We start from the raw sequence: 24,511 nt of genomic DNA, 5'->3' as shown, positions 1-24,511 counted from the left end.
TAGGCTGACGCCGTGGCACTCACTCTAGCCTGGGCAACAAAGTGAGACTCTGTCTCAAAAAAAAAAAAAAAAGAAACTACTAAACCATATTTAGATATTAGAAAACCAGAAGGACTGAGGTGAACCACAAAATTACCTAGGCTTTCTATGGGGAAGAAATTTCCTGACTCAAGGGCAGAAAGGGAGAATTTGGCAGAGCCCAGACTTTGGGGAAGTGGAGGCAGCTAGAATTTGCAGGGCAAGGTACAAGAAAGGAGGGATTTATGCTGAGAAAGAGCTCCAGCAGTCTACCCATGAGCCTGCTTGAGTCTTGGGCTGAATGCTGAGTTGCGCGTGCAGTGAAACCATATAAAGCTGGGCTAAGAACAACTTCCAGAGAAAGAATAACACTGAAGAGCTGTGAGCAACGAGCAGAACACACAAGGCTGTGGGTTACTGGGTTCTCACTGGCCAGAGTGGAGAAGCCACTTGAAATACAGAGCATTCAGCAGAGACCTTGGAAGAACCACAACATGGACATGGTACTGCAAAATCCAGACACACAACATAAAATTCCTGTGTCCAGGATACAGTCAAACACTAATAGACAAGCCAATAAGCTGTAAAATCTGACTTGTCACAGGAGGGGGATAGTCCATAGTAATAGACCCAGGTTTGAAGAGATTAGCAAAAAAGAGCATTAAAACAATTAAAAATGTTCTGTGTACTCAAGGAAGTAAAGCGAAAACATAAAGACTGAGAAATGGAAGATATAAAAAATAAATTGGACAAAATGTCACTGGAACTAATCACCCACATAGAAGAATTCCAAGATGTTTATTTACTTACTTTCTCTTCAAGGAGGTGACACAGAACTCCCCACCCCGTGCATGTGGGCTTCACATAGTGACCTTCCAAAGAGCACTGTATAGACTGGGGAGAGATGACTTTACAGGGGAGACAGTCTGACAACACGATCTCAGCCAGGCAACCACGACCAACATCAGCAGCAGTGAGTCCTACCGATAGTGTGTACTCTTGCTATGATGAGATGAGAAGAGCATTTTACCTCTTTGATCTTCTTCCCTCAAACATATATAACTCCAGCTAATCATAACAAAAATATCAGACAAATGCAAATTGATGGCATTCTAAAATACCTGATCAGTACTCCTCAAAACTGTGAAGGTTGTCAAAAAGTAGGAAAGTTTGAAAGACTGTTAGAGCCAAGTGGAACTTAAGGAAGCATGATACCTAAATGAAATGTAGTATCTTGGGTGATGTCTGAGAACAGAAGAAGGACATTAGGTAAAAACTAAGAAAATATGAATAAAAATGGGCTTTAGTTAATTATGTATCTCATGTACTTGTGGACAGGTACACCATACTAACACAAGATGTTAATACTAGGGGAAACTTGATGTGGGGTATATGGAAACTTTATTCACCAGAGTGGATTGACAGCAGATTAGAAACTCAGAAGAAAAGATTACTGAACTGGCCAGGCACAGTGGCTCACGCCTGTAATCCTAGCAGTCGGGGAGGTTGAGGCAAGTGGATCTTTTGAGCTCAGGAGTTCGAGCCTGAGCAAGAGCGAGACCCCGTCTCTACTAAAAAAAAAAAAATAGAAAGAAATTAGCTGGACAACTAAAACTATATAGAAAAAATTAGCCGGGCATGGTGGTACATGCCTGTAGTCCCAGCTACTCGGGAGGCTGAGGCAGAAGGATTGCTTGAGCCCAGGAGTTTGAGGTTCCTGTGAGCTAGGCTGATGCCACGGCACTCTAGCTGGGACAACAGAGTGAGACTCTGTCTCAAAAAAAAAAAAAAAAAAAAAAGATTACTGAACTAAAAGCAATAGAAATATCCACAGAGATCAAAAAGATTGCAAAAACTTAGCAGAGCCTCAGTGGGATAATACCACGTGGTCTGATACAACTGAAGTTCCAGGAAAGGGGAGGTCGGGCCAAATGTTTATAGAAATATTGACCGAAATTTTTCCTAAATTTTTTTTTTTTTTTGACACAGAGTCTCACTCTGTTGCCCAGGCTAGAGTGAGTGCCGTGGCGTCAGCCTAGCTCACAGCAACCTCAACTCCTGGGCTCAAGCAATCCTCCTGCCTCAGCCTCCCAAGTAGCTGGGACTACAGGCATGTGCCACCATGCCCGGCTAATTTTTTCTATATATATATATTAGTTAGCCAATTAATTTCTTTCTATTTTTAGTAGAGACAGGTCTCACTCTTGCTCAGGCTGGTTTTGAACTCCTGACCTCAAGCAATCCGCCTGCCTTGGCCTCCCAGAGTGCTAGGATTACAGGCGTGAGCCACCACGCCTGGCCTTCCTAAATTTTTGAAAAGCTGTAAACCCACAGATCCAAGAATATCCAAGAATCTCAAGCAGGCTAAGAATAAAGAAAGCTGTATTAAGAAATGTCACAATCAGACCGGGCGTGGTGGCTCACGCTTGTAATCCTAGCACTTTGGGAGGCCGAGGCGGGCGGATTGTTCAAGGTCAGGAGTTCAAAACCAGCCTGAGCGAGACCCCATCTCTACCAAAAATAGAAATAAATTAATTGACCAACTAAAAATATATATACAAAAAATTAGCCGGGCATGGTGGCGCATGCCTGTAGTCCCAGCTACTCGGGAGGCTGAGGCAGGAGGATCGCTGAGCCCCGGAGATTGAGGTTGCTGTGAGCCAGGCTGACGGCACTCACTCTAGCCTGGGCAACAAAGTGAGACTCTGTTTCAAAAAAAAAAAAAAAAAAAAAGAAATGTCACAATCAAATTGCTCAAAAAGACTGATGAAGAGAAAATCTTAAAAGCAACCAGAAAAAGAAAGGAAATTGCATAGAGAAGAACAAAAGATAATAATGACTGCAAACCATCGATTTCAGTCAACAAAACTCAACAAACTAGGAATAAAAGGGGAATTCCTCAGTCTGATGAAGACTGTCTACAAAAAACCTGTAGCTAACATTAGGCTTAACTCTGAAAAACTGAATTCTGTCCCCCGAGATTGGAAGAGGGCAAGGATGCCTGCATTGACCACGTCTGTCTGACGATGTACCAAATGTCACCGATACATTATGGAAAACAAATAAAGACATGTAGACTGGAGAGGAAGAAATAAAAACTACCTTTTCATAGCATGATGATTTACTTAGAAAATCCCAATGAATCTACAAAAAAGTTACGAGAATAAATGAATTTAGTGAAATCACAAGATATAGGGTCAGTATACAAAGATAAGCTATATTTCTGCATACTAGTCGCCAACTATTGAAAACTGAAATATTTACAATAGTGTAAAAACCCATGAGAAGATTTAGTGGTTGTATTATCTGTTGGTATACAAATGTAACCAATTACCTCCAAACTTAACTTCCTAAAATAACAATCATTTATTATCTCAGTTTCTAAGACTTGTGGATTAATTCTGGCTCAAGGTCTCTTGTGAGGTGACTGTAAGCCATGGCACTCACTCTAGCCTAGGCAACAAAGCGAAACTCTGTCTCAAAAAAAAAAAGGCCATATGCTGTATGATTCCGTTTATATGATACTCTGGAAAAAGCAAAACTGTAGGTACAAAATTGAGATCAGTAGTTCACTGGGGATGAAGGGAAGAGATTGACTGCAAAGGGATATAGGGTACTTTTTGGTATGATAAAAGTATGTTTTGTTCCTTGCTTGTAATGGTGGTTAATCAGCTGTATGTGGAAAGTTGATTAAGCTATGTACTTAAAATGATAGAGTTTACTGTTTATTAATTATATCTTCCTTTTTAGAAAGGTGGGAGAGGGGAGTCCTTGATGGTCAGCCATGTGGAGATACCTAAAAAGCAGGTGTAGTGCTCAGCCCAGAGTCCAGCCTGAGGGTAGAGACAGCATGAGGGTTAAGTCACTGGTGGGTGATGGATGCCCCCTGGGGATCACCTCCATGTAAGATGTCAGGAGAATGTGGAGTCCCAGAGGGCTGGTCCTTTCTTCCCTCATTTCTCCAGCTTCTACACTAGGCACATTCCCCAGTAGCCCACCAAGCACTTGTCTTGTTACTTAAACCCTCCTGTGTGCCTGCTCCTGCCTCAGTATGAACTGCCACCACCTGCTGCTGCTTCCCCACACAGCCACTCTGGAAGAGTGATCTGGTGACTCCTTTTGCTCCTTGACAAGTCCTTATGCCTTTCCTGGTTAACCTCTAATCTCCCTCATGGTTTCTTCTTAGTCTCCTCTGGTTCCTCTTTCCACCCCTAAAATGTGGGTCTGTCTCGAGTTCTGGGTAGAGCGGAAAGGACATGTTCTCTCTCCACAGGCTGCCACAGGCTTGGGTCCTGGCTGTGCAGCTGAATGTGGGACCTGGGCAAGCCTCTTCCAATCTCCTCAAAGCCTTACTCTTCTCTGAAGTCAGTTGCTCGTGAGGATTAAATGAGGTAACATTTATGGAGTACCTAGGATTTCTGGTTAAAACTTACTAAATTAGTATATAGAGTTTAAATTTTAAAAGCAGGGAGCATAGGCCAGGCATGGTGGCTCTTGCCTGTAATCCCAGTGCTTTGGGAGGCCAAGGCAGGAGGATCTCTTGTGGCCAGGAGTTTAAGACCAGCCCAGCCAACATAGAAAGACCCCATCTCTATGAAAAAAGTTTTTAAAAATTAGCCAGGCATTGTGGTGAGTGCCTGTAGTCTCAGCTACTTGGGAGGCTGAAGCAAGAAGATGGCTTGAGCCCAGGAATTCAAGATTGCAGTGAACTATGATCATGTCATTGCACTCCAGGCACACCCCAGGCACACCCACTCTGCCTGGGTGACAGAACAAGACCATGTCTCAAAAAAAAAAAAAAAAAAAAAGTGGGGGCATAGTACCACGAAGACTGGGAGGACAGGGATAGAAACGCAGGAGCTATTCTGGAAGATAAAAACCACTTAGCAGACCAGAGAAAGAAGCAAGCTAAGCAAGTAGGCAGCCTGGGACACACCTCAAATCAGATGACTCATTCATGGAGCCCCTAAATACTTGGGGATTAGAGATGCCAGCTACTTTTCAAGACAATGGACATAGTTTTTACAAACCTGAACCTCCTTTACCCTATCAGGATAATGGAAGCTTTGGCCTGCTGGATGCTGGACTTGGGCACACCCAGGCCAAGCAAGGGCCAGGGTACAGGACAGAAAGTGAGGGGACTTGGTAACTGTTTTCATGATGAAGGAAGCCCTTCTCCCAACCCTGTTCCCACAGTTGGCACTAAACAAATGCCGACAACTAAGATTATGCCCTTCAGGCAGGGGGTTATAGAATTCATCTTGGAAGAAAGAAAATTACTAGCCTAGGCAACAAGACCTTTGGATACTTATAGCTGTGAACCAACCAAGCAGATCACCCTCCAATAAAACAAGTGCCCAGCCTCTTCTGTAATATGAATGAACAAGCAAGTGTTAATGGAAAAAGACCCAAACTCTATAAAATAATTTAAAGAGGTTTATTCTAACCCAGGGGTCCTCAAACTTTTTAAACAGGGGGCCAGTTCACTGTCCCTCAGACCGTTGGAGAGCCGGACTATAGTTTAAAAAAAACTATGAACAAATTCCTATGCATACTGCACATATCTTATGTTGAAGTAAAAAAAACAAATGGGCAGGCCGGGCGCGGTGGCTCACGCCTGTAATCCTAGCTCTCTGGGAGGCCGAGGCGGGTGGATTGCTCGAGGTCAGGAGTTCGAAACCAGCCTGAGCAAGAGCGAGACCCCGTCTCTACCATAAATAGAAAGAAATTAATTGGCCAACTAATATATACAAAAAATTAGCCGGGCATGGTGGCACATGCCTGTAGTCCCAGCTACTTGGGAGGCTGAGGCAGGAGGATCCCTTGAGCCCAGTAGTTTGAGGTTGCTGTGAGCTAGGCTGACGCCACGGCACTCACTCTAGCCTGGGCAACAAAGCGAGACTCTGTCTCAAAAAAAAAAAAAAACAAATGGGCAAAAACATCTGCATGTGGCCCGCAGGCCGTAGTTTGAGGACGCCTGTTCTAAGCCAAATGTGTGTAACTGGCCCAGAGCACATGGTCTCAAGAGGTCCTGAGAAAATGGTTTTATACATTCATGAAGACTCTGAGTCAATATGTAGAGGGCATACATTGGTTTGGCCCGAAAAGGCAGGACATCTCAAGAGAGATGGGGACTTACAGGCTATAGATGAGTTTAAAGATTCTTTGATTTATAATTGGTTAAAGAAATGAAGCTTTGTCTACAAGTGTGCTTTAAGCTTTGTCTTGTATAGCCTTAGGCCTGTTAATGATTTAGCATCTCACTGTTACAAAGGATACCTCCAAAAAGGGAGGGGGCATTAAGAGGCAAGTCTGACCTCCCCTATTAGGGCCAGCAACTCAGCTTTAGGATTTTCTGGGATCCCCTTGACAAAAGGGAGTCCATTCAGTTGGTGGTGGGGCTTAGGGTTTCATTTCGCACAAGGATTGTCACACCTATGGGAAAGCTTCTAACAAAAGTGAAGCAAAAAAAAAAAAATTGTCAGATAGAAGAAAATATTGTATCGGTGAAACAAGACCATTCAGAAAACAATTTTTTTTTTAAGAACACCAGAAAACAAAATTCTTAATTAAAAATACGGTGGCAAATATAGACAATTTATTAAAATGGTTAAAAGAAGGTTGGGAAAATAATCCAGATACTAGAACAAAAAAATATGAAAAACAAGAGCAAATATTTAAGATAATTAGATCGGTTCAAGAACTATTATATCTACCTAATAGAAGTCCTAGAAAGAAAAAAAGAGAGAAAATGTAAGAGAACTATTATAAAAGGAGAAAGTCAGGAAAATTCCCTAGAACTGAACAATCTAAGAGCCTCCTAGCTCTCTACCAATAAATACAAAAGAAGACCCATCACAAAGCTCATCATGGTGAAAAGTGAAATCTCAGAATCCTGGGAACAAAGGGAAGGTCATTATTGTCCTAACATTTTTTAAGGGTTGGAGGGAGGAACAGTTCTCATACAAAGAATTAGAAATCACATAGCTTTGGACTTCTCAAAGCAACACAAGAAGCTCAACAACTTATGATCGAAGGCAGGTGTCAACTTACTTCCCCCTATGACCTAAATCTAGCCACTGCCCATTTTGTAAATAAAGTTTTATTAGCACACAATCACATTTGTTTACTTACATATTGTCTTTGGCTGCTTTTATGCTATATAGAACAGCAGAGTTCAGTACAGAGAAACAGATACCGCATGGCCTACAAAGACAGAAATATTTACTATCTGATGTTTTACCAAAAAAGAAAAGGTTTGCCAATTCTTCATTCTGAGGAGGGGAAGGATATGCTGGTTGCAGATAAGATGGAGTAAGCACCCTACATCCTGTCTCTCTCACTTAATGCAACTATAACACTTTGACACAGGATATAGAGACGATTTGAGGATTCCAAAAAGTAAATAGTAACATGTAGTTTGGCAGGGAATACCAGAATTTGAAGTGCCACCAAACTGATGGTGAGATTACTATTTTTGTTCCTTTCAATACCCTGGCCTGGATTTAATATACCCAAAGCCCCAAAGTGGGTATTGGCATGGACAAAGAAAGCTCTAGGAAATGCCCTCTAACCATAGTTAGAGAAGTAGAAAAGGGTCTCCACATGCTCAGAGAATGAAGTAATTCCTCTCCTGTTTTGTTTTGTTTTGTTTTGAGACAGAGTCTCGCTTTGTTGCCCAGGCCAGAGTGAGTGCCGTGGCATCAGCCTAGCTCACAGCAACCTCAAACTCCTGGGCTCAAGCAATCCTCCTGCCTCAGCCTCCCGAGTAGCTGGGACTACAGGCATGGGCCACCATGCCCGGCTAATTTTTTCTATATATATTAGTTGGCCAATTAATTTCTTTCTATTTATAGTAGAGACGAGGTCTTGCTCTTGCTCAGGCTGGTTTCGAACTCCTGACCTCGAGCAATCCGCCCGCCTCGGCCTCCTAGAGTGCTAGGATTACAGGCGTGAGCCACCGCGCCCGGCCTCCTCTCCTTTTTCTCTCTTTCCCCCCTCCATTATCTCACACCCCAGCTGTAGAAAATGGCAGTGACAATGGTAGCAGTAGAGGCCTACCAGCACCTAAAACTCTTGAGGGGTTCCTTCCTCTGTGAACAGAGGAGCTGTGTTCCCAAGAGGCCAAGGTGGACACCCATTGATTTCTCCCTTTGTCGTCTCCCCGCTCCATGTAACACAGACAGAAAAGCATTCTCAAGAGGTGCACAGCAGAGTGGACAAAGTTAAACCCTAGCTCTTTGGCCAGAGAACTAAAAAATAGAGCCCCAGGGAACTTGAAAGTACTGTGGAAATTGCAGAGAGGGAGTAGCTTGGGCAGGTGATCCCATAGGGCTGTGTATAAACTCCTGGGCTCAGCCAGGGATGCATGTGTATGCACATTAGTTGATTCCAAACATTCCTGGTACTTTGAACTCGGGTACACAACACTGCCCAGATGCCAGACTGGCCACTAGGTGGTGCACACGGGGCGAATCTTGATAGTGTCACAGAGGCCTGCAGAAGACCACTCAGAATGTATGACCTGTGCCCAACCAGGTTGATTGCCAGGTAAAACAGAAATATCAACATTCTCAGCTCTCTGGTGGCCAAGGCGGGCAGATCGTTTGAGCTCAGGAATTCGAAACCAACCTGAGCAAGAGCAAAACCCCGTCTGTACTACAAATAGAAATAAATTAATTGGCCAACTAATATATATAGAAAAATTAGCCGGGCATGGTGGCGCATGCCTGTAGTCCCAGCTACTTGGGAGGCTGAGGCAGGAGGATTGCTTGAGCCCAGGAGTTGAGGTTGCTGTGAGCTAGGCTGACGCCACGGCACTCACTCTAACCTGGGCAACAAAGTGAGACTCTGTCAAAAAAAAAAAAAAAAAAAAAACCTTCTCTGTAGGAGTTAAACAAGACGCTAACTCCCAACAAAACATTCACCATGTCCAGGTATTAGTTTCATATGAGTGCCATAACAAAGAACCACAAATTAGGTTTCTGAAAACAACAGAAATTTTTATCTCACAGTTCAGGATACTAGAAGTCTGATATCCATGGCATGCTCCCTTTGAGCCTATAGTAGGGGACTGTTCCTTGCCTGTCCCAGCTTGTGCTGGTTTCTGTCAGTCTTTGGCATTCCTTGGCCTATAGCCACATGGCCCAGTCTTTGCCTTTGTTGTCAGTTCACAGTCTCCCTGTGTATCTCACATGGCTGTCTTCTTAGAGGACGTCAGTCATCTTAAATTAGGGGCCCACTCTTCTCCAATGTGACCTCATGTTAACTGTTTACATCTGCAGCACCCGTGTTTCCAAATGCAGTTACTTTGTGAGGTACTGTGGGTTCAGACTTGAACATATCTTTTGTGTATATGATAGAGGGTACATAATTCAACACATAACACCAAGATATAACCTATTACTCAACATACATACACACCAGGAAAATCTCAATTCACATGGGAAAAGAGACAAAAAGATGCCAATGGCTAAGATGGCACAGATAGTGGAATTGTCTGACAACAACTTCAAAGTAGCTATTATAAAAATGTCACACAAAGTAAGGATAGACACTCTTGAAATGAATATAAAGAAAGACTTTGCAAGGAAATACAACCTACAAATAAGAACTGTATTGAAACTTTAGAACTAAAAATTATAATAACCAAAATAAGGAATACTAGATGGGGTGAATAGCAAAATGGAAATGACAGAGGAAAGTCAATGAACTTGACATTAGAGTTGACAATATCTCAATTGACAATATCTCAATCTAAACAGCAGAAAGAAAAAAGTTTGGTAGAAAAAGTGAACAGAACTTCAGAGACTACTAGGACAGTACCTAAAGGTCTGATGTTTGTGTCATTGGAGTCCCAAAAGAAGAGTAGAAATGCAGGGAAAAAAAAATTTGAAGAAATAATGACTGAAAACTTATAAATTATGTAAAAGATATAAACTGATAAATTCAAGAAATTCAGCAAACCTCAAAAAGGATAAACCCAAAGAAATTCACACCAAGATGCATCATAACCAAACTTCTGAAAATTAAAGACAAACTTAAAATTCTGAAAGAATCCACAGAAAAACAACACATTATTGATAAGACAGCAATGACTCACAAGACTGTAAGTTTCTCATCAGAAACCATGGAAGCCAGAAGGAAATAGAATGAATGAAAAGAACTGTCAACTCAGAATTCTGTATTCGAGGGAATATATCTTTCAGTGTTACAAAGGTGAGGTTAAGCCATCCTTAAAGAAGAGAAAACTATAAAAATATGTTGCTAGAAAACCTACTCTAAAATAATTACTAAAGGAAATTCTTCAAACAAAAGGTTGATGATACCAGATGGAAACTTGGAACATCAGAAATGAAGGAAAATGAACAGAAATGGTGACTCTATTTATATAGAATTAACTATATGTAAATTAAAACTAGTCTTCTCTTCTTTAAAATGTGTGTGATAGTTAGAACCAGTGTATAATGGCATTGTCTGATGGAATTTTCAACGTATGTAGATGTAATACATAACACAGCCAGAACATAAAGAAGTCAGCAAACCCATGGATTGACTGTTTTTTGTAAGTTTTATTGAAACAGCCACATCCATTTATTAAGCTTTTTCTATGGCTACTTTTGTGCTACAACAGCAGAGTTGAGTAGTTGCAACAGAGACCATATGGCCCAAGACTAAAATATTTACTTTTTTTTTTTTAGTGAAAAGTTTACCTACCCCTCATTTAAACACATCAACTAGAAGATAAAATGGATTTTTATTTAATGACTCAACTAAAAGCTGTCTCAAAGAAACTCATGTCAAATGTAACAATACAATTAGGTTAAAAATAAAAGGATGAAAAAAAGATATATAGCCATGTGCCACATAACAATATATCACTCAAAGAGGAACCACATATACAACAATAGGCCCTTAACCCTTTGTACTCGCTTACTTTTTTCTCGATTCCTTTATTCTACTTGGGATTTAATTTTTTAAATATCCCAGATTTTATAAAGCGCGGCAGTAGAATAAAAAACTGGAGTTTCTTCTCATACAAACTTATTTATTTGGATTTTTGTATATTTCAGATTATTGATACATTCATAGAGTAATTTTAATCTCTATAATTTTTCATGGTGTGATATTTTTTGAAACATTCACCCACATGAAGACCTGGTTTACATTCACATGTTTCGCAAATATAAATCGTCTCTCTTCTTCCTCCTTTGATTTTTCTGTTAGAACAAACAACACAATCTTTGTGTTTTTTGTTAGGGTAAGGTGTCATTATATGGAGCTTTCCATCTAAATGTGGCTCTAAGTTAGTGGATAATAATCTACCCCTGGAAGTTAGTGTACCATCTCTGCATTTACATTTTACTTGTCCTTTCATGCTAATGAAAACAAGAAAAGATACTGGAAAAATAGACAAAAATCCCCCCTGCAGTGAAACTGTGTGTCGAGTGTGGCTCGACATATGAGCTGCTACTGATGCTAACCGTGTCGAGTCACACTCGACATCTGAGTGCAAAGGGTTTAGTTTATAATGGCTCTGAAAAATATCTACTGATGTCATAACGCAGTGCATTACTCGTGTGTTTGTGGTGATGCTGGTGTAAACAAGCCTATTGTGCTTCCTGTTGTGTAAAAGTATAACATATACATGTACCTAATATATGATAATGATAAATGAAATTATACCGATAAGTGACTATTGGTATAATAGACAAAGAGAATGGCTTTCTAAGCCTCTACTTTAATAAAGTAGGGGAAGAGAGCAAAGTAAACCCAAAACAAGAGAAGAAAGGAAGTAATAAAGGCAGCAGAAGAAATAAATGAAATAGAAAACGATATGACAAATGAACCCAAAACCTGATTCTTTGAAAAGATTTTTAAAAATTGATGAGCTTAGGCCGGGCGCGGTGGCTCACGCCTGTAATCCTAGCTCTCTGGGAGGCTGAGGCGGGCGGATTGCTCAAGGTCAGGAGTTCGAAACCAGCCTGAGCAAGAGTGAGACCCCGTCTCTACTATAAATAGAAAGAAATTAATTGGCCAACTAATATATATACAAAAAATTAGCCGGGCATGGTGGTGAATGCCTGTAGTCCCAGCTACTTGGGAGGCTGAGGCAGCAGGATTGCTTGAGCCAGGAGTTTGAGGTTGCTGTGAGCTAGGCTGATGCCATGGCACTCACTCTAGCCTGGGCAACAAAGCGAGACTCTGTCTCAAAAAAAAAAAAAATTGATGAGCTTACAGCATGAATAACAAAAGAAAAAAGAAAAGATGTAAATTGTCAAAATCAGGAAGGAAAGAAGATACATCGCTACTGACCCGCAGACAAGGAAATACTATAAACAACTCTATGAATGTAAATTTGGCAAGTTAGATGAAGTGACCAATTCCTTGAAAACTACCAACTACCAAAAACTCACACTAGATGAGAGATAACATTAATAGTCCTAAAACTATTAAAGAAATTGAATTCATAGTTGTAAATCTTCCAAATAAGAAATCTCTAAGCCCAATTATTTCACTGGCATATTCAAACATTTGAAGGAGAGATAACACCAATTTTATACAATCTTTTCCAGAAGTTAGCAGAGGAGGAAACACTTTACAATTCCTTTTGTGAGGCCAATATTAAGCAAAAAAATCATCCAAGAAAACTACAAACCAGTATCTTTTATAACATCTACAAAATATTATCAAATCAATTCAGCATTATATACAATAATAGTAATATATTTCTAAATATAGTCTTTTTTATATAAAAATTAATGTCACGGCAAATGGGATTTTTCCCAAGAATGCAAGGCTGGCTCAACATTTAAAAATCAGGGAGGGAGGGGATATGGGTATATTCACACATAATGGGTGTGGTACGCACCATCTGAGGGATGGACACGCTTGAAGCTCTGACGTGGGTGGGGCAAAGGCAATATACATAACCTAAACATTTGTACCCCCATAATATGCTGAAATTAAAAAATGAAAAAAAATAGGTCAGGCGCGGTGGCTCACACCTGTAATCCTAGCATTCTGAGAGGCCGAGGCAGGTGGATCATTTGAGCACAGGAGTCCGAGACCAGCTTGAACAAGATTGAGACCACGTCTCTATTAAAAAAATAGAAATTAGCTGGACAACTAAAAAAAAAAAAATTATATATATAATAAATTAGCCAGGCGCGGTGGCACTTGCCTGTAGTCCCAGCTACTCAAGAGGCTGAGGCAGGAGAATCACTTGAGCCTAAGAGTTTGAGGTTGCTGTAAGCTAGGCTGACACCATAGCACTCTAGCCCAGGCAACAGAGTGAGACTCTGTCTCAAAAAAAAGAAAAAAAAATGAAATAAATAAAATAAAAATCAATATAATCCACTATATCAGCAGTCTACAGAAGAAAAACTACATAATCATATTATTTATCCAAAAAAGAATTTTACAAAATTTAACATTCATCACATTTAAAAAAAAAAACGCCTCAGAAAACTAGGAATAACAGGGAACTTCCTTTACCCGATACAAAAGTGTCTAAAGAATCTATACCTAACAGTGTATTTAATGATAAAAGACTGAATGCTTTCTCCCTAAAAATCAGGAATAGGCCATGATATCTTTTTGCAGCTGTCCTATTCAGCATTGTACTAGAAGTCCTATCCAGTATAATAAGAAAAGGAAATAAAAGGAATACATATTGGAGAAAAAAAAATAAAACTATCCTTATTCACAAATAACATGATTGTTCACATAGAAAATCCCAACAAATCTACAGAAATATTCCTGGAACTAATGAATGAGTTGCAAGGTTACTAGATAGAAGGTTAATACACAATCTGTCAGTCTTCTGCATATCAGCAGTGAACAATAGGAAATTGATTTTTTAAAATCCCATTTATAATTGCTTTAAAAAAAATCACTTGACAAACCTGTAATCCTAGAATTTTGGGAGGCAGAGGCGGGAGGGTTGCTTGAAGCCAGGAGTTTGAGACCAGACTGAGCAAGAGCAAGACCCTGTCATTACAAAAAAAGAATAGAAAAATAAACTGGGTGTGGTGGCAAGTGACTGTAATTCTAACTACTCCAGAGGCTAAGGCAGGAGATCACTTAAGCCCAGGTGTTTGAGGTTGCTGTGAGCTATGATGGTGCCACTGCACTCCAGCCTGGGCAGCACTTAAGTGTAAACCTAATAAACCGTGTACATATCTGTATGCAAAAACCATAAAATTATAAAACAAAGAAAATTGATTGAAGTAAATAGAGACATACCATATTCATGAATTTTTTTTTAGTAAATTTTGGGAGTTTTCAGGCCTTACTTCTTTGAATACTTTTTCTGGTTCTCCTTTCCTTATGGTACTCCTATTACATGTATGCTGGTGTAATTAACCAGTTCGGTATGAGCATTGACTATAGTGACAGCCACAGATGAACGCACACAGCCAAGCATCGACTATAGTTGATAGACATAGATGAGCCGAGCATCGACTTTAGCCGACAGCCGTGATATGACTTTTCTAATTTTTCATTTATCAAAATAAAATTGTGAACATTTAAAAATAACATAATAAAAACATATATGTATATGTTACCTATTCTGATTTGCATTACAAGTAAAGCTGCCTGTAAAGTAAAATAAGCTTTCAGTACTTTAAAGCTTTCCTAATCACACAAGAGCAAAACGGATCCGTTGTCAATGCATAACACAAACTGTCGTGTGGACTGTGAGTGCCAGTTGTGGGCAAGGTTTCATGGCCGGTGAGCGCTGTACCGAAGTGGTTAAAGGTGTCCCACTATTTTTTTTTTTAGTCTGAGTCTTGCTCTGTCCCCCCAGCTAGAGTGCAGTGTGGTGTCATCACAGCTCACTGCAACCTCAAACTCCTGGACTCAAACAATGCTCCTGCCTCAGCCTCCTCAGTAGCTGGGACTATAGGTGTGTGCCACAACCGCCAGGCTAATTTTCCTTCCTTCCTCCCTCCCTCCCTCCCTTCCTTCCTTCCTTTTTTTTTTTTTTTTTTTTTGACAGAGTCTCACTTTGTTGCACAGGCTAGAGTGAGTGCCATGGCGTCAGCCTAGCTCACAGCAACCTCAAACTCCTGGGCTCAAGCAATCCTGCCTCAGCCTCTGGAGTAGCTGGGACTACAGGCATGCGCCACAATGCCTGGCTAATTTTTTTTTTTCTTTTTTTTTATTTTTATTTTTTTTTAAGTAGAGACGGGGTCTCGCTCTTGCTCAGGCTGGTTTTGAACTCCTGACCTTGAGCAATCCGCCCGCCTCGGCCTCCCAAGAGCTAGGATTACAGGCGTGAGCCACAGCGCCCGGCCTGGCTAATTTTTTGTATATATTTTTAGCTGGCCAATTCATTTGTTTCTGTTTTTAATAGAAACAGGTCTCGCTCTTGCTCAGGCTGGTTTCGAACTCCTGACCTTGAGCCTCCCAGAGGCGCTAGGATTACAGGTGTGAGCCACCACGCCCAGCCACTCTATTGTTGTTTTTTGTTGTTGTTGTTTTTGTCCAGAACAGCAAAGTGTTCACCACCACTCTATTGTTTTTGACGGTGCTCTGGGGCACAAATTTTTCAGCAATCTGCTTCAGTTAAATTTGAGTAGTGCTGGGGTTTTATTTTTTGTTTTGGGATTTTTCAGGGCAGTATTGTCGAATTGTTGGGGGGGTTCTGTGGGTTTTTTTTTTTTTTTTTTTTTTTTGGGCTGTGGTAGTTTTTGAGGCTGTAGTCTAACTCGTTACTATTAATTTAGAGGAGTTACTGTTTTTAAGAGCACTCTTGGGCTTGAACTTTGGGATAAAGTGAGTTTCCTTGGGGAAACCTTTAGAGCTCTTCCCTTATGGACTTCCTCTTCCTGGGCAAATTTCTCTGAGCCACTACTCTGGGTACAGGGCAGGGCAGTGGCCTCTGGCCTACTCAGCTTGACTCTCTCAGCATGCATACTCTCCTCTGCATGCAGACTGGCAGGAGGGTGATCAGAGTCCCAGTATTCTCTCAGCCTGCTGTGTCTGAGGTAGAGCCTGCATTCTGTGAGTAGGGGCAAGGCGGAGGAAGAAAAACTCTGACTACTTGGTCACACTCAGCAGGAATTTAGTCTCTTCAACTTGGAGTTGGAGAGGATGAGAAATTCTGATTGTCTGCCCATCCAAGTGACATACAGTAAGCTTGGACTGGGAACTGAGGGATCCCCATCTTGGCCCCACATTTCCAGAATGTAGTGTCCACCATGGTGAGCTGGGAGAGAGTGGGTTATAGCTCAGATACCACAGATGCTCACTGTTCTTACCAAGTTTCAACAGATTTTATTGAGTAAATGTTTTTGTTATTTGTCATATGCTTTTAGGACAATTGCCAGAGACTTAAATAAGTTTTGCTTGTTTCACTGGGAATTGCTTCCACAAAGCTCCTGACACTGCCATCCCAGAAGTGGAAATCTCTCCTTCATTTTCAAAGGATAGTTTTGTTGGATTTAGAATTCTTGACTGACAGGGTTTTTTCTTTAACATTTTTAATATGTCATCTCACTGTCTCTGGCTTCATGGTTTCTGATGAGAAATTGGCTGTTAATCTTATTAAGGATTCCTTTTTTACAATGAGTCTATTCTCTTGTTTCTTCCAAGAGTCTTACTTTGCCTTTTGCTTTTGCTAGTTTGATTATGAAATGTCTAGTTGGGAATCTCTTTGAGTTTATCCTACTTGGAGTTGTTTAGCTTCCTAGATATTTTTTCATCAAATTAGTGGAGATTTGGGGCATTTTTTTCTTCATATATTTTTTTCTGTCCCTATCACTTTTCAAAGACTCCTATTATGTATATGTCGTACATTTGATGATGTCTTACAGGTCTCTGAGGCTCTGTTCATTTTTATTCTTTCTTTTTTTCTTTTTTTCCCCAACCTGGATGATCTCAATTGACCTATCTTCCTGTTTGCCGATTCCTTCTTCTCCCTGCTCACATCTGCACTTGAGCCCCTCTGGAGAACTTTTATAATAACTCTGAAGAGTTATTATACTTTTCAACTCCAGAATTTCAGTTTAATGCTTTTTTATAATTTTTGTCTCTTTATTGATTTTCTCTATTTGGTGAGGTATCATTCTCTTACTTCAGTTCTTTAGATGTGGTTTGCTTTAGTTCTTTGAACATATTTAAAATAGTTGACCTAAAATCTTTGTCTAGTAAGTCCAGGGTCTGGGCTTCTTCCAGGACAGTTTCTCTTGATTGCCTTTTTTTTTCCCCCTGTATATAGGCCATACCTTCTTCTTTCTTTGCACATCTCATAATTTTTGTTGAAAACTAGATTTCTAATTAATATAATGTGGCAACTCTGGAGCTCAGATTCTCCCATTTCCCAGGATTCATTGCTGTTACAGTTTGTTGCAACTGTACTTTGGTGGCTTTTCTGGATTGGTGCTCCTAAAGAGCCTAGGGGCAATGAATCTTCCAGTCTTTTTGGGAGGACTCTATGTTGGGGCACACCTTCAGTACTCCGCCAGATGGTTGACAGACCTTTTAGCTTTCCCTTGGTGCTTACACAGAGCCTTAAGGTCAGCCAGAGGTGACAGCTTAGGGCTTCCTCATGACTTTCCTCAATGAGAGCACAGGTCTGCTCATGAACATGGCTTCTGGGTTCCTGGGGATTTTTCAGAGCCTTTAGTGATACTTCATTCTCCAGCTTTTTCTTTTAAGTGTTCTGTTGTCCCCAACTGTTACACACTGCCTTAGGCAGCCACAGCATTTAAAAATTGTCTCCAGCTGTTTCAACAAGCACTCCTAGGAAAAGGCTTTTCTGCATTGGGAGAGCTTCAAGTCAAATCCAAGACAGCCTGAGAAGTGGGAGCTCCCAGGGTGCTGCCATGCAAGGCCTGAAGGAGCTCTGGGCCCTCCTCCCCCAGGGGCTGCCAGGTCACTGGTTCCAGTGATTGCAGCTGAGATAGAACAGGAACAGGTCAGGGTAAAATACCACAGTGCTCACTGTTCTTATTGAGCTCCAACTGCTTTTCTTGAATAAACATTCCCCGTACTGCTTGCAATTCTTCCATTAATGTTCAGCATTCTGGAAAAGTTGACTAACATTTTTACCAGCTTTCCCCTTGCTGCTTTGGAGCCCCTTTCTATGCTGTTCCCATTCCCCTCACATGTTCACACCCATGTTTATTCTCCTGTCTTTCTATATTGAAGAGCAGTATTCCAGTTCTAGTCCAACACCACAGGGGCCTTTTGGCTTTCCCCTGTCCCCAGCTGTAACTCCCTTCTTCAGCAGGGAGAAGCCTGCTCTGTCTTTAATTGGTGCATTACCTAGCTCAGTCGCCCCCACTCCTGTGCAGACGCCCTGCATGCTCTTCTCTGGCCCTGCTCTGGGCCTCTCCATCCTTCCATCTTGGCGCCTTCTCTGAGCCACCATGACTGCAGCCAGCAAAGACTCTTGCCTGGTCAGCTCCCGTGTATGCACTTTCTGACAGTCGATATTTCTTGTCTTACGTGCCGAAAGAGGAGTAAAGTTTGTATTTCTGAAAACAATTGTATTTCCTTCAATGTAACAGAAATTAGATTCCCATATCTTTGGCTGCCTCAATTTGGGGTCTTAGCTGTTCTTAAGGAAAACTTGCCGATTAAAACTAAATACTGATCCTCTAGAGAATGGGCTCCAAGTGCTATGGGTGTCTCATGAATGTAAACTGAGCATCTGGCCACCACCCAGACCTGTGCCTCAGTGCAGATACTGAGGGGTGAATTCTCACCAGCCCTTCTGGGTCCCCCTGTGGCCCCAGCCCTGTGGGGTTAGGAATGTGAGCTACCCGACTCATGGGGAGGGGTCCCCTCAGGGCACAGATACCTCTGTGTCTTTCCACCACACATGACCCATCCATGTGTCTCCTGGCAGAGCGGGAACAGCTTCCACGTGTTCGACCAGGGCCAGTTCGCCAAGGAGGTGCTGCCCAAGTACTTCAAGCACAACAATATGGCCAGCTTCGTGCGGCAGCTCAACATGTGTGAGTGTGCCTACCCCACCGGGCTTGTGGGGGCGAGGGTCCCCTGCTCAGAGGTACTAGGCAGCCAGCCTGGGGTGTGGAGAAGCTGACCCACCCTGAGTGTGAAGGACTGAACCCTCTGCGGTGGCCAAGAGCATGGCGTGGAGCCCTGAAAGCTGGGGGCCTAGGGTGGGCACTTCTTCCTTGAGGGAAAGGTTTTTGTGGGTGTGAACCTAGGGTCCCCAGAGAAGAGCTGTGAAGCCCTAGCCACACTCCCACATGCATCAGGGAGGGGAGATGTGGGGACATGGATCTCCCTTAGACTAAGACCACCCAGGCACAAGCTCTGAGTGGATAGCGTGGAGTCTAGCCAGGGCCACACCAGTGTAGCCCTTCAGGAACTGCTCATTGCTTGCTATGGAGCAGTGGCCAGGCTGTCACAGGGGGGGGTCTGGTCCCTAGGCCTTAGGCAGTGCTACATCCACTCGTTATGTGCAGACGGCTTCCGGAAAGTGGTCCACATTGAGCAGGGTGGCCTGGTCAAGCCTGAGAGGGACGACACTGAGTTCCAGCACCCTTGTTTCCTGCGTGGCCAGGAGCAGCTCCTGGAGAATATTAAGAGGAAAGTGACCAGTGTGAGTTGCCAGCCTCTGCCCAGCCTCCTCCCCCAGACCTCCCTGCAGCTGTCCTGGCCACACCTTTCATGACTTTTCCAGCTATGTCCCAGGCCCTGCCCCCTCCCTGGGTGGGGCTGCAGCCTGGGAGCTTGCCAAGCTCTGGCCACTTCAGTGACTCTTTCTCCCCCTCGGGATCCAGGTGTCCACCCTGAAGAGCGAGGACATGAAGATCCGCCAGGACAGCGTCACTAAGCTGCTGACGGACGTGCAGCTGATGAAGGGCAGGCAAGAGTGCATGGACTCCAAGCTCCTGGCCATGAAGCAGTAGGTCCTGCACCAGGGAGGGTGGGCAGTGCCTTGTCTGGGGACCCCAATGAGGCTGTGCATGCTGTTGGGGAAGGAGGCCCTATCCTGGGCGAAGGGTTTGCAGCCTCCACCCTCACCACCTCTGTGCAGAGCCTGTCCCCTCCCTAGCCCTGTTTTCTGTGGCTTTTGTGACAGCCCTTGGGCCTACCATTCTCTAAATACAGAATCAGACTGGGGGCCGGGCGTGGTGGCTCACGCCTGTAATCCTAGCACTTTGGGAGGCCCAGGCGGGCGGATTGCTCAAGGTCAGGAGTTCGAAACCAGCCTGAGCGAGACCCCGTCTCTACCAAAAATAGAAATAAATTAATTGACCAACTAAAAATATATATACAAAAAAAAAATTAGCCGGGCATGGTGGCGCATGCCTGTAGTCCCAGCTACTCGGGAGGCTGAGGCAGTAGGATCGCTGAGCCCCGGAGATTGAGGTTGCTGTGAGCCAGGCTGACGCCACGGCACTCACTCTAGCCTGGGCAACAAAGTGAGACTCTGTCTCAAAAAAAAAAAAAAGAATCAGACTGGGAAGGGCCCCTGCTTGGCACCCACCCCATGCCCCTGCTGGCAGTCCTTGATTCCTGGGAGGGTTGGCCTCTGCTAGGCTCCCACAGCCTTAGGCAGCTGGGCTCCAAGCTCAGCAGGACCAGCCAGCCTGCTTTTGAGTGCACAGATGCTGCCCTGCAGCCCCCACACCCAGAGGCCAGGGGTGGCAGAGACTGGCCACAGCAGGCCTTGTGACTGTTTGGCTCCCTGCTACCCTCCCCACCCTTCTGATGACTCCTGCTGCCCCAGGCATCACACCATGCAGGGTGCCCCTATCTATTCCCACCTACCTGCACCTCAGGCCTGGGGGTGGGAAGCACTTCAGGTTTCTGGAGCATTCTTTCTGCAACCTCTGCCCCTGGCATGTGTCTGGGCACACATAACCCACCCTACAGCCCCCTCTTCAGCCAGGACCCTGGTGAAGCTCTTAGCAGGGGCCTAGCACATGGTTGGCAGTTGAGAAACTAAGGCAAGGCCACCCAGGAAGGCTGGCTTGCATCTGCTTCTACCCACTTTGGGGTCCTCAGGGCTCAGGAACCCCAACCCCAGGGTGGCTGTCCTCAGCCCAGAACACTGGTGCCTCTTGAGATCAGGCCAGGAAGGATGATTGTGTGTCAGGAAGACATGTGGCAGCATGGCTGGGCCATCAGCAGAGCAATGGGAGTGCACTCGTGGCCTGATTCCTGGTGGGGGAAGACGGTGCTGGGGCCACTCTTCCCTATTGCACAGGGCCACCTGTGAGCCACACCTGAGCCTGGTGCAGGCCCCAAGCATCCTGCAAGGCATAGGACACCCCCCTATGTGTTGCTCTGCAGCCTGAAGAGCTGGGCTACCAGTGTCCTCCCTGAACCCCGCTCCTTGGGCCTCCATGGGGCAGAGATGCTGGGGTGGGAGGCAGAGTTCAAGGGTCTGCCACCTGTCTGGGGGCCTGCCTCTTCTGCAGCCACCCCATTGGGTACCTTTGTGTGACTCTGGAATACAGCCACACTGGGAAGGGCCAGGAAGAGCCCTGGCCTCCCCAGCCCCTTCACACGGCAATCCTTATCCCCGGGAGGACCAGGCCAGCCCTGCCCGGTGCGCCTGGTTGCAACCCCACTGACACATCCTCGTGTGTTTCAGTGAGAACGAGGCCCTGTGGCGGGAGGTGGCCAGCTTACGGCAGAAGCACGCCCAACAGCAGAAAGTCGTCAACAAGGTAGAGGCAGGGCTGGCAGGCCAACAGGCCAACAGGGACCCCCCCTCCCCCGAATGGGCCTGGATGACTGTATCCTCTCTACCCACAGCTCATTCAGTTCCTGATCTCACTGGTGCAGTCAAACCGGATCCTGGGAGTGAAGAGGAAGATGTGAGGCTCTGGGGACACCTGCATCCTCTGCACAGGACCCAGGGGGTCCCTGTCCTCTGTCAGTTGTGTCCCAGGTACTGCTGAGGCCAGGGGAGGCAGCTAACCCCACCCTTCCCTGCAGCCCCCTGATGTTGAACGACAGCAGCTCGGCACATTCCGTGCCCAAGTACGGCCGCCAGTACTCCCTGGAGCACGTCCACGGCTCAGGCCCCTACACGGTGAGCACCAGGCACCGTGGGTCGGTGGGCATCGGGGTGGTATGGCCATAGCATAAGCCACATGCGGCCTCCTGCCTTTGATTGCAGGCTCCATCTCCGGCCTACAGCAGCTCAAGCCTCTACCCCCCAGAAACTGTTGCCAGCTCCGGACCCATAATCTCCGACATCACTGAGCTGGCCCCCACCAGCCCCATGGCCTCCCCAGGCAGGAGTATAGACGAGAGGTGGGAGCCACGTCACCCCCAGCCCTCTTGTCCCCCCACTAGGGGAGCCCCTGTGGGCCCTTGGTGGAGTTGGGAGTGGGGTGGGCCCAGCTGGGGCTCCTGCTGACATGCCCCCACCCACCCCTGTCCAGGCCCCTGTCCGGCAGCCCCCTGGTGCGTGTCAAGGAGGAGCCCTCCAGCCCGCCTCGGAGCCCTCAGGTGGAGGAGGCGAGTCCCGGACACCCGTCCTCTGTGGACACCCCCTTGTCCCCGACCGCCCTCATTGACTCCATCTTGCGGGAGAGCGAGCCCACCCCCGCCTCGGCCACAGCCCTCACAGATGCCAACACTGGGGGCCACACAGATGCCAGGGGCCATTCCCCTTCACCCCTGCCCACCTCCACCCCTGAGAAGTGCCTCAGCGTAGCCTGCCTGGACAAGTGAGTGCTGCCCACCCCAGCCTTGGAGCACAGCCTTGGGCTCTAGTTCAGACCATCCTGGAGGGCTGCATACAAGGCAGCCAGCAAGGCAGGACACCCACCCTGACCCCCAGGCCTGCAGGCTCAGGGGTTGCTGGGACAAGGAAAGGCAGACCTGGCCCCCAACCTTGACCTCATCAGAGCTTGGGGCTCGGGAGGGACATGGCTACCAACCAGGTTGCCCCACATCCCCAGATGCCACAGGGACCAAGGTGCATGGCAGGGCAGCCTGGTGGTACCTGCCCAGGTGTCCTGGTAACACCTGCTCTCTCAGCTGCCCTTGCTGTTGCTGTCACCCTTTCTTGTGACAGGGTCCTTGCAACTGTCATGCTTCCCAGATGGGTGCAGGAGATGGTGAGCAGGCCTGGCCTTGACCACCCCTTAGGCCTTGCCTGGAGGCTGAGCAAGCGAGGACAGGCACAGAGCCTGCCCAGTCCCCGACTGCAATGGGGGGGGGGGGCTTTTGTCTTTGTATCTTGCAGTTTGGCTCGCACTCCACAGATGTCTGGGGTCGCCCGCCTCTTCCCCTGCCCCTCCTCTTCCTCTCTGCATGGCCGAGTCCAGCCAGGGTTAGCGCTGACCCCACTGGGGAGGGAGGAGGGCTCTGCCAGAGCTTGGGCCCCTCCCACAGCCACAGACCAGACCCCAGTCTGAACATAAGTCATGGGCCCTGCCTGGTGAACAGCATCCCAGGTCCCGCTGCATCTGGGTAGGGCCACCAGGTGCCGTGCCCTCACAACCTGGGCACGGGCTAGTGGTCCAGGTCATTGTGACAAGGACAGGCCCCAGTCTTGGCCACTGCAGCAGGCAGGATCTGGGCTGCTATGCTGACTGACCTTCCTCTCAGTGAGGGGTAGGCCTGCAGCATCTCCAGGAGCCTCCTGGCTTCCCGTCCCATGGCCCAGGTGTACCTGGTGCCCCAGGACCTTCCTGGTCATGGCCACCAGACCCTGAGTCTCACCCCCACAGCAGTGCCAGGGGAGGGGCTGACCTACCCACACACAGCACAACTCCCTGCCCGTCTCCTCACTTGGTTTTCAATGCAATAGCAAACCTCATCAGGCCTGAAGAACTATACCCGACATCCTATTTCTAGAGCTGAGTCATCCCATGCCCCCTGCTGCCACCTTGGCCCATCCTAAGTCCATACCAATGCCTCACAGGCCTTCACCTCCTTGCCATGGTTGGAGGGCACAGAGCTCACCACCGCCTTCCGGGCCATCCACACATACGTGGTCTCCCTCTAGCCCATGCTAGGCATCGAGAGGGACCCAGCTTGGGAGAGACTACAGCCACAGGGAGCCCTTTTCCAGCAGGAGGGCATCTGGGTGGGGGACTTGGGCACTGGTTCACCTGCCCACTCATCCCGGGCCAGGAACGAGCTCAGTGAACACTTGGATGCCATGGACTCCAACCTGGACAACCTACAGACCATGCTGACCAGCCATGGCTTCAGCGTGGACACCAGCGCCCTGCTGGACGTGAGTCTACCCCTGTCCCCGCCCCTCCCTGCTCACAGGTGTGGCACTGACTGGCCTCCTTCCTTCCACAGCTGTTTAGCCCCTCAGTGACCGTGCCCGACATGAGCTTGCCTGACCTTGACAGCAGCCTGGCCAGTGTGCGTAGGCAAGCAGGGGCAGGGCAGGGTGGGGGGGATGACCTGTGGAAGCCCTCACTCCATAGTATATACCACCACCATGCCTACAGATCCAGGAGCTCCTGTCTCCCCAGGAACCCCCCAGGCCTCTTGAAGCTGAGAACAGCAGCTCTGACTCAGG

At 45.8% G+C, this 24,511-nt stretch overlaps 1 protein-coding gene across 2 annotated transcripts in view; it reads left to right on the top strand.

Moving 5' to 3' along the window:
* HSF1 (heat shock transcription factor 1) overlaps positions 1 to 24,511 on the top strand; it is a 31,901-nt gene that overhangs the window by 6,729 nt on the left and 661 nt on the right. The window contains exons 2-13 of one of the 2 annotated variants that reach the window (XM_012760241.2): positions 18,881 to 18,989; positions 19,467 to 19,603; positions 19,785 to 19,909; positions 21,608 to 21,683; positions 21,772 to 21,833; positions 21,955 to 22,051; positions 22,139 to 22,275; positions 22,407 to 22,694; positions 23,216 to 23,302; positions 24,109 to 24,214; positions 24,286 to 24,351; positions 24,441 to 24,510. In XM_012760241.2, coding sequence (XP_012615695.1) covers positions 18,881 to 18,989; positions 19,467 to 19,603; positions 19,785 to 19,909; positions 21,608 to 21,683; positions 21,772 to 21,833; positions 21,955 to 22,051; positions 22,139 to 22,275; positions 22,407 to 22,694; positions 23,216 to 23,302; positions 24,109 to 24,214; positions 24,286 to 24,351; positions 24,441 to 24,510 — 1,360 coding nt within the window. The remainder of the gene's footprint in view (positions 1 to 18,880; positions 18,990 to 19,466; positions 19,604 to 19,784; positions 19,910 to 21,607; positions 21,684 to 21,771; positions 21,834 to 21,954; positions 22,052 to 22,138; positions 22,276 to 22,406; positions 22,695 to 23,215; positions 23,303 to 24,108; positions 24,215 to 24,285; positions 24,352 to 24,440; position 24,511) is intronic. The other variant, XM_012760244.2, reaches the window with a different exon arrangement.

This window comes from Microcebus murinus, chromosome 7 (genome assembly GCF_040939455.1).
Source record: "Microcebus murinus isolate Inina chromosome 7, M.murinus_Inina_mat1.0, whole genome shotgun sequence".
In the NCBI taxonomy this organism is placed as follows: domain Eukaryota; kingdom Metazoa; phylum Chordata; class Mammalia; order Primates; family Cheirogaleidae; genus Microcebus; species Microcebus murinus.
This window is presented reverse-complemented; position numbering and strand designations above follow the sequence as displayed.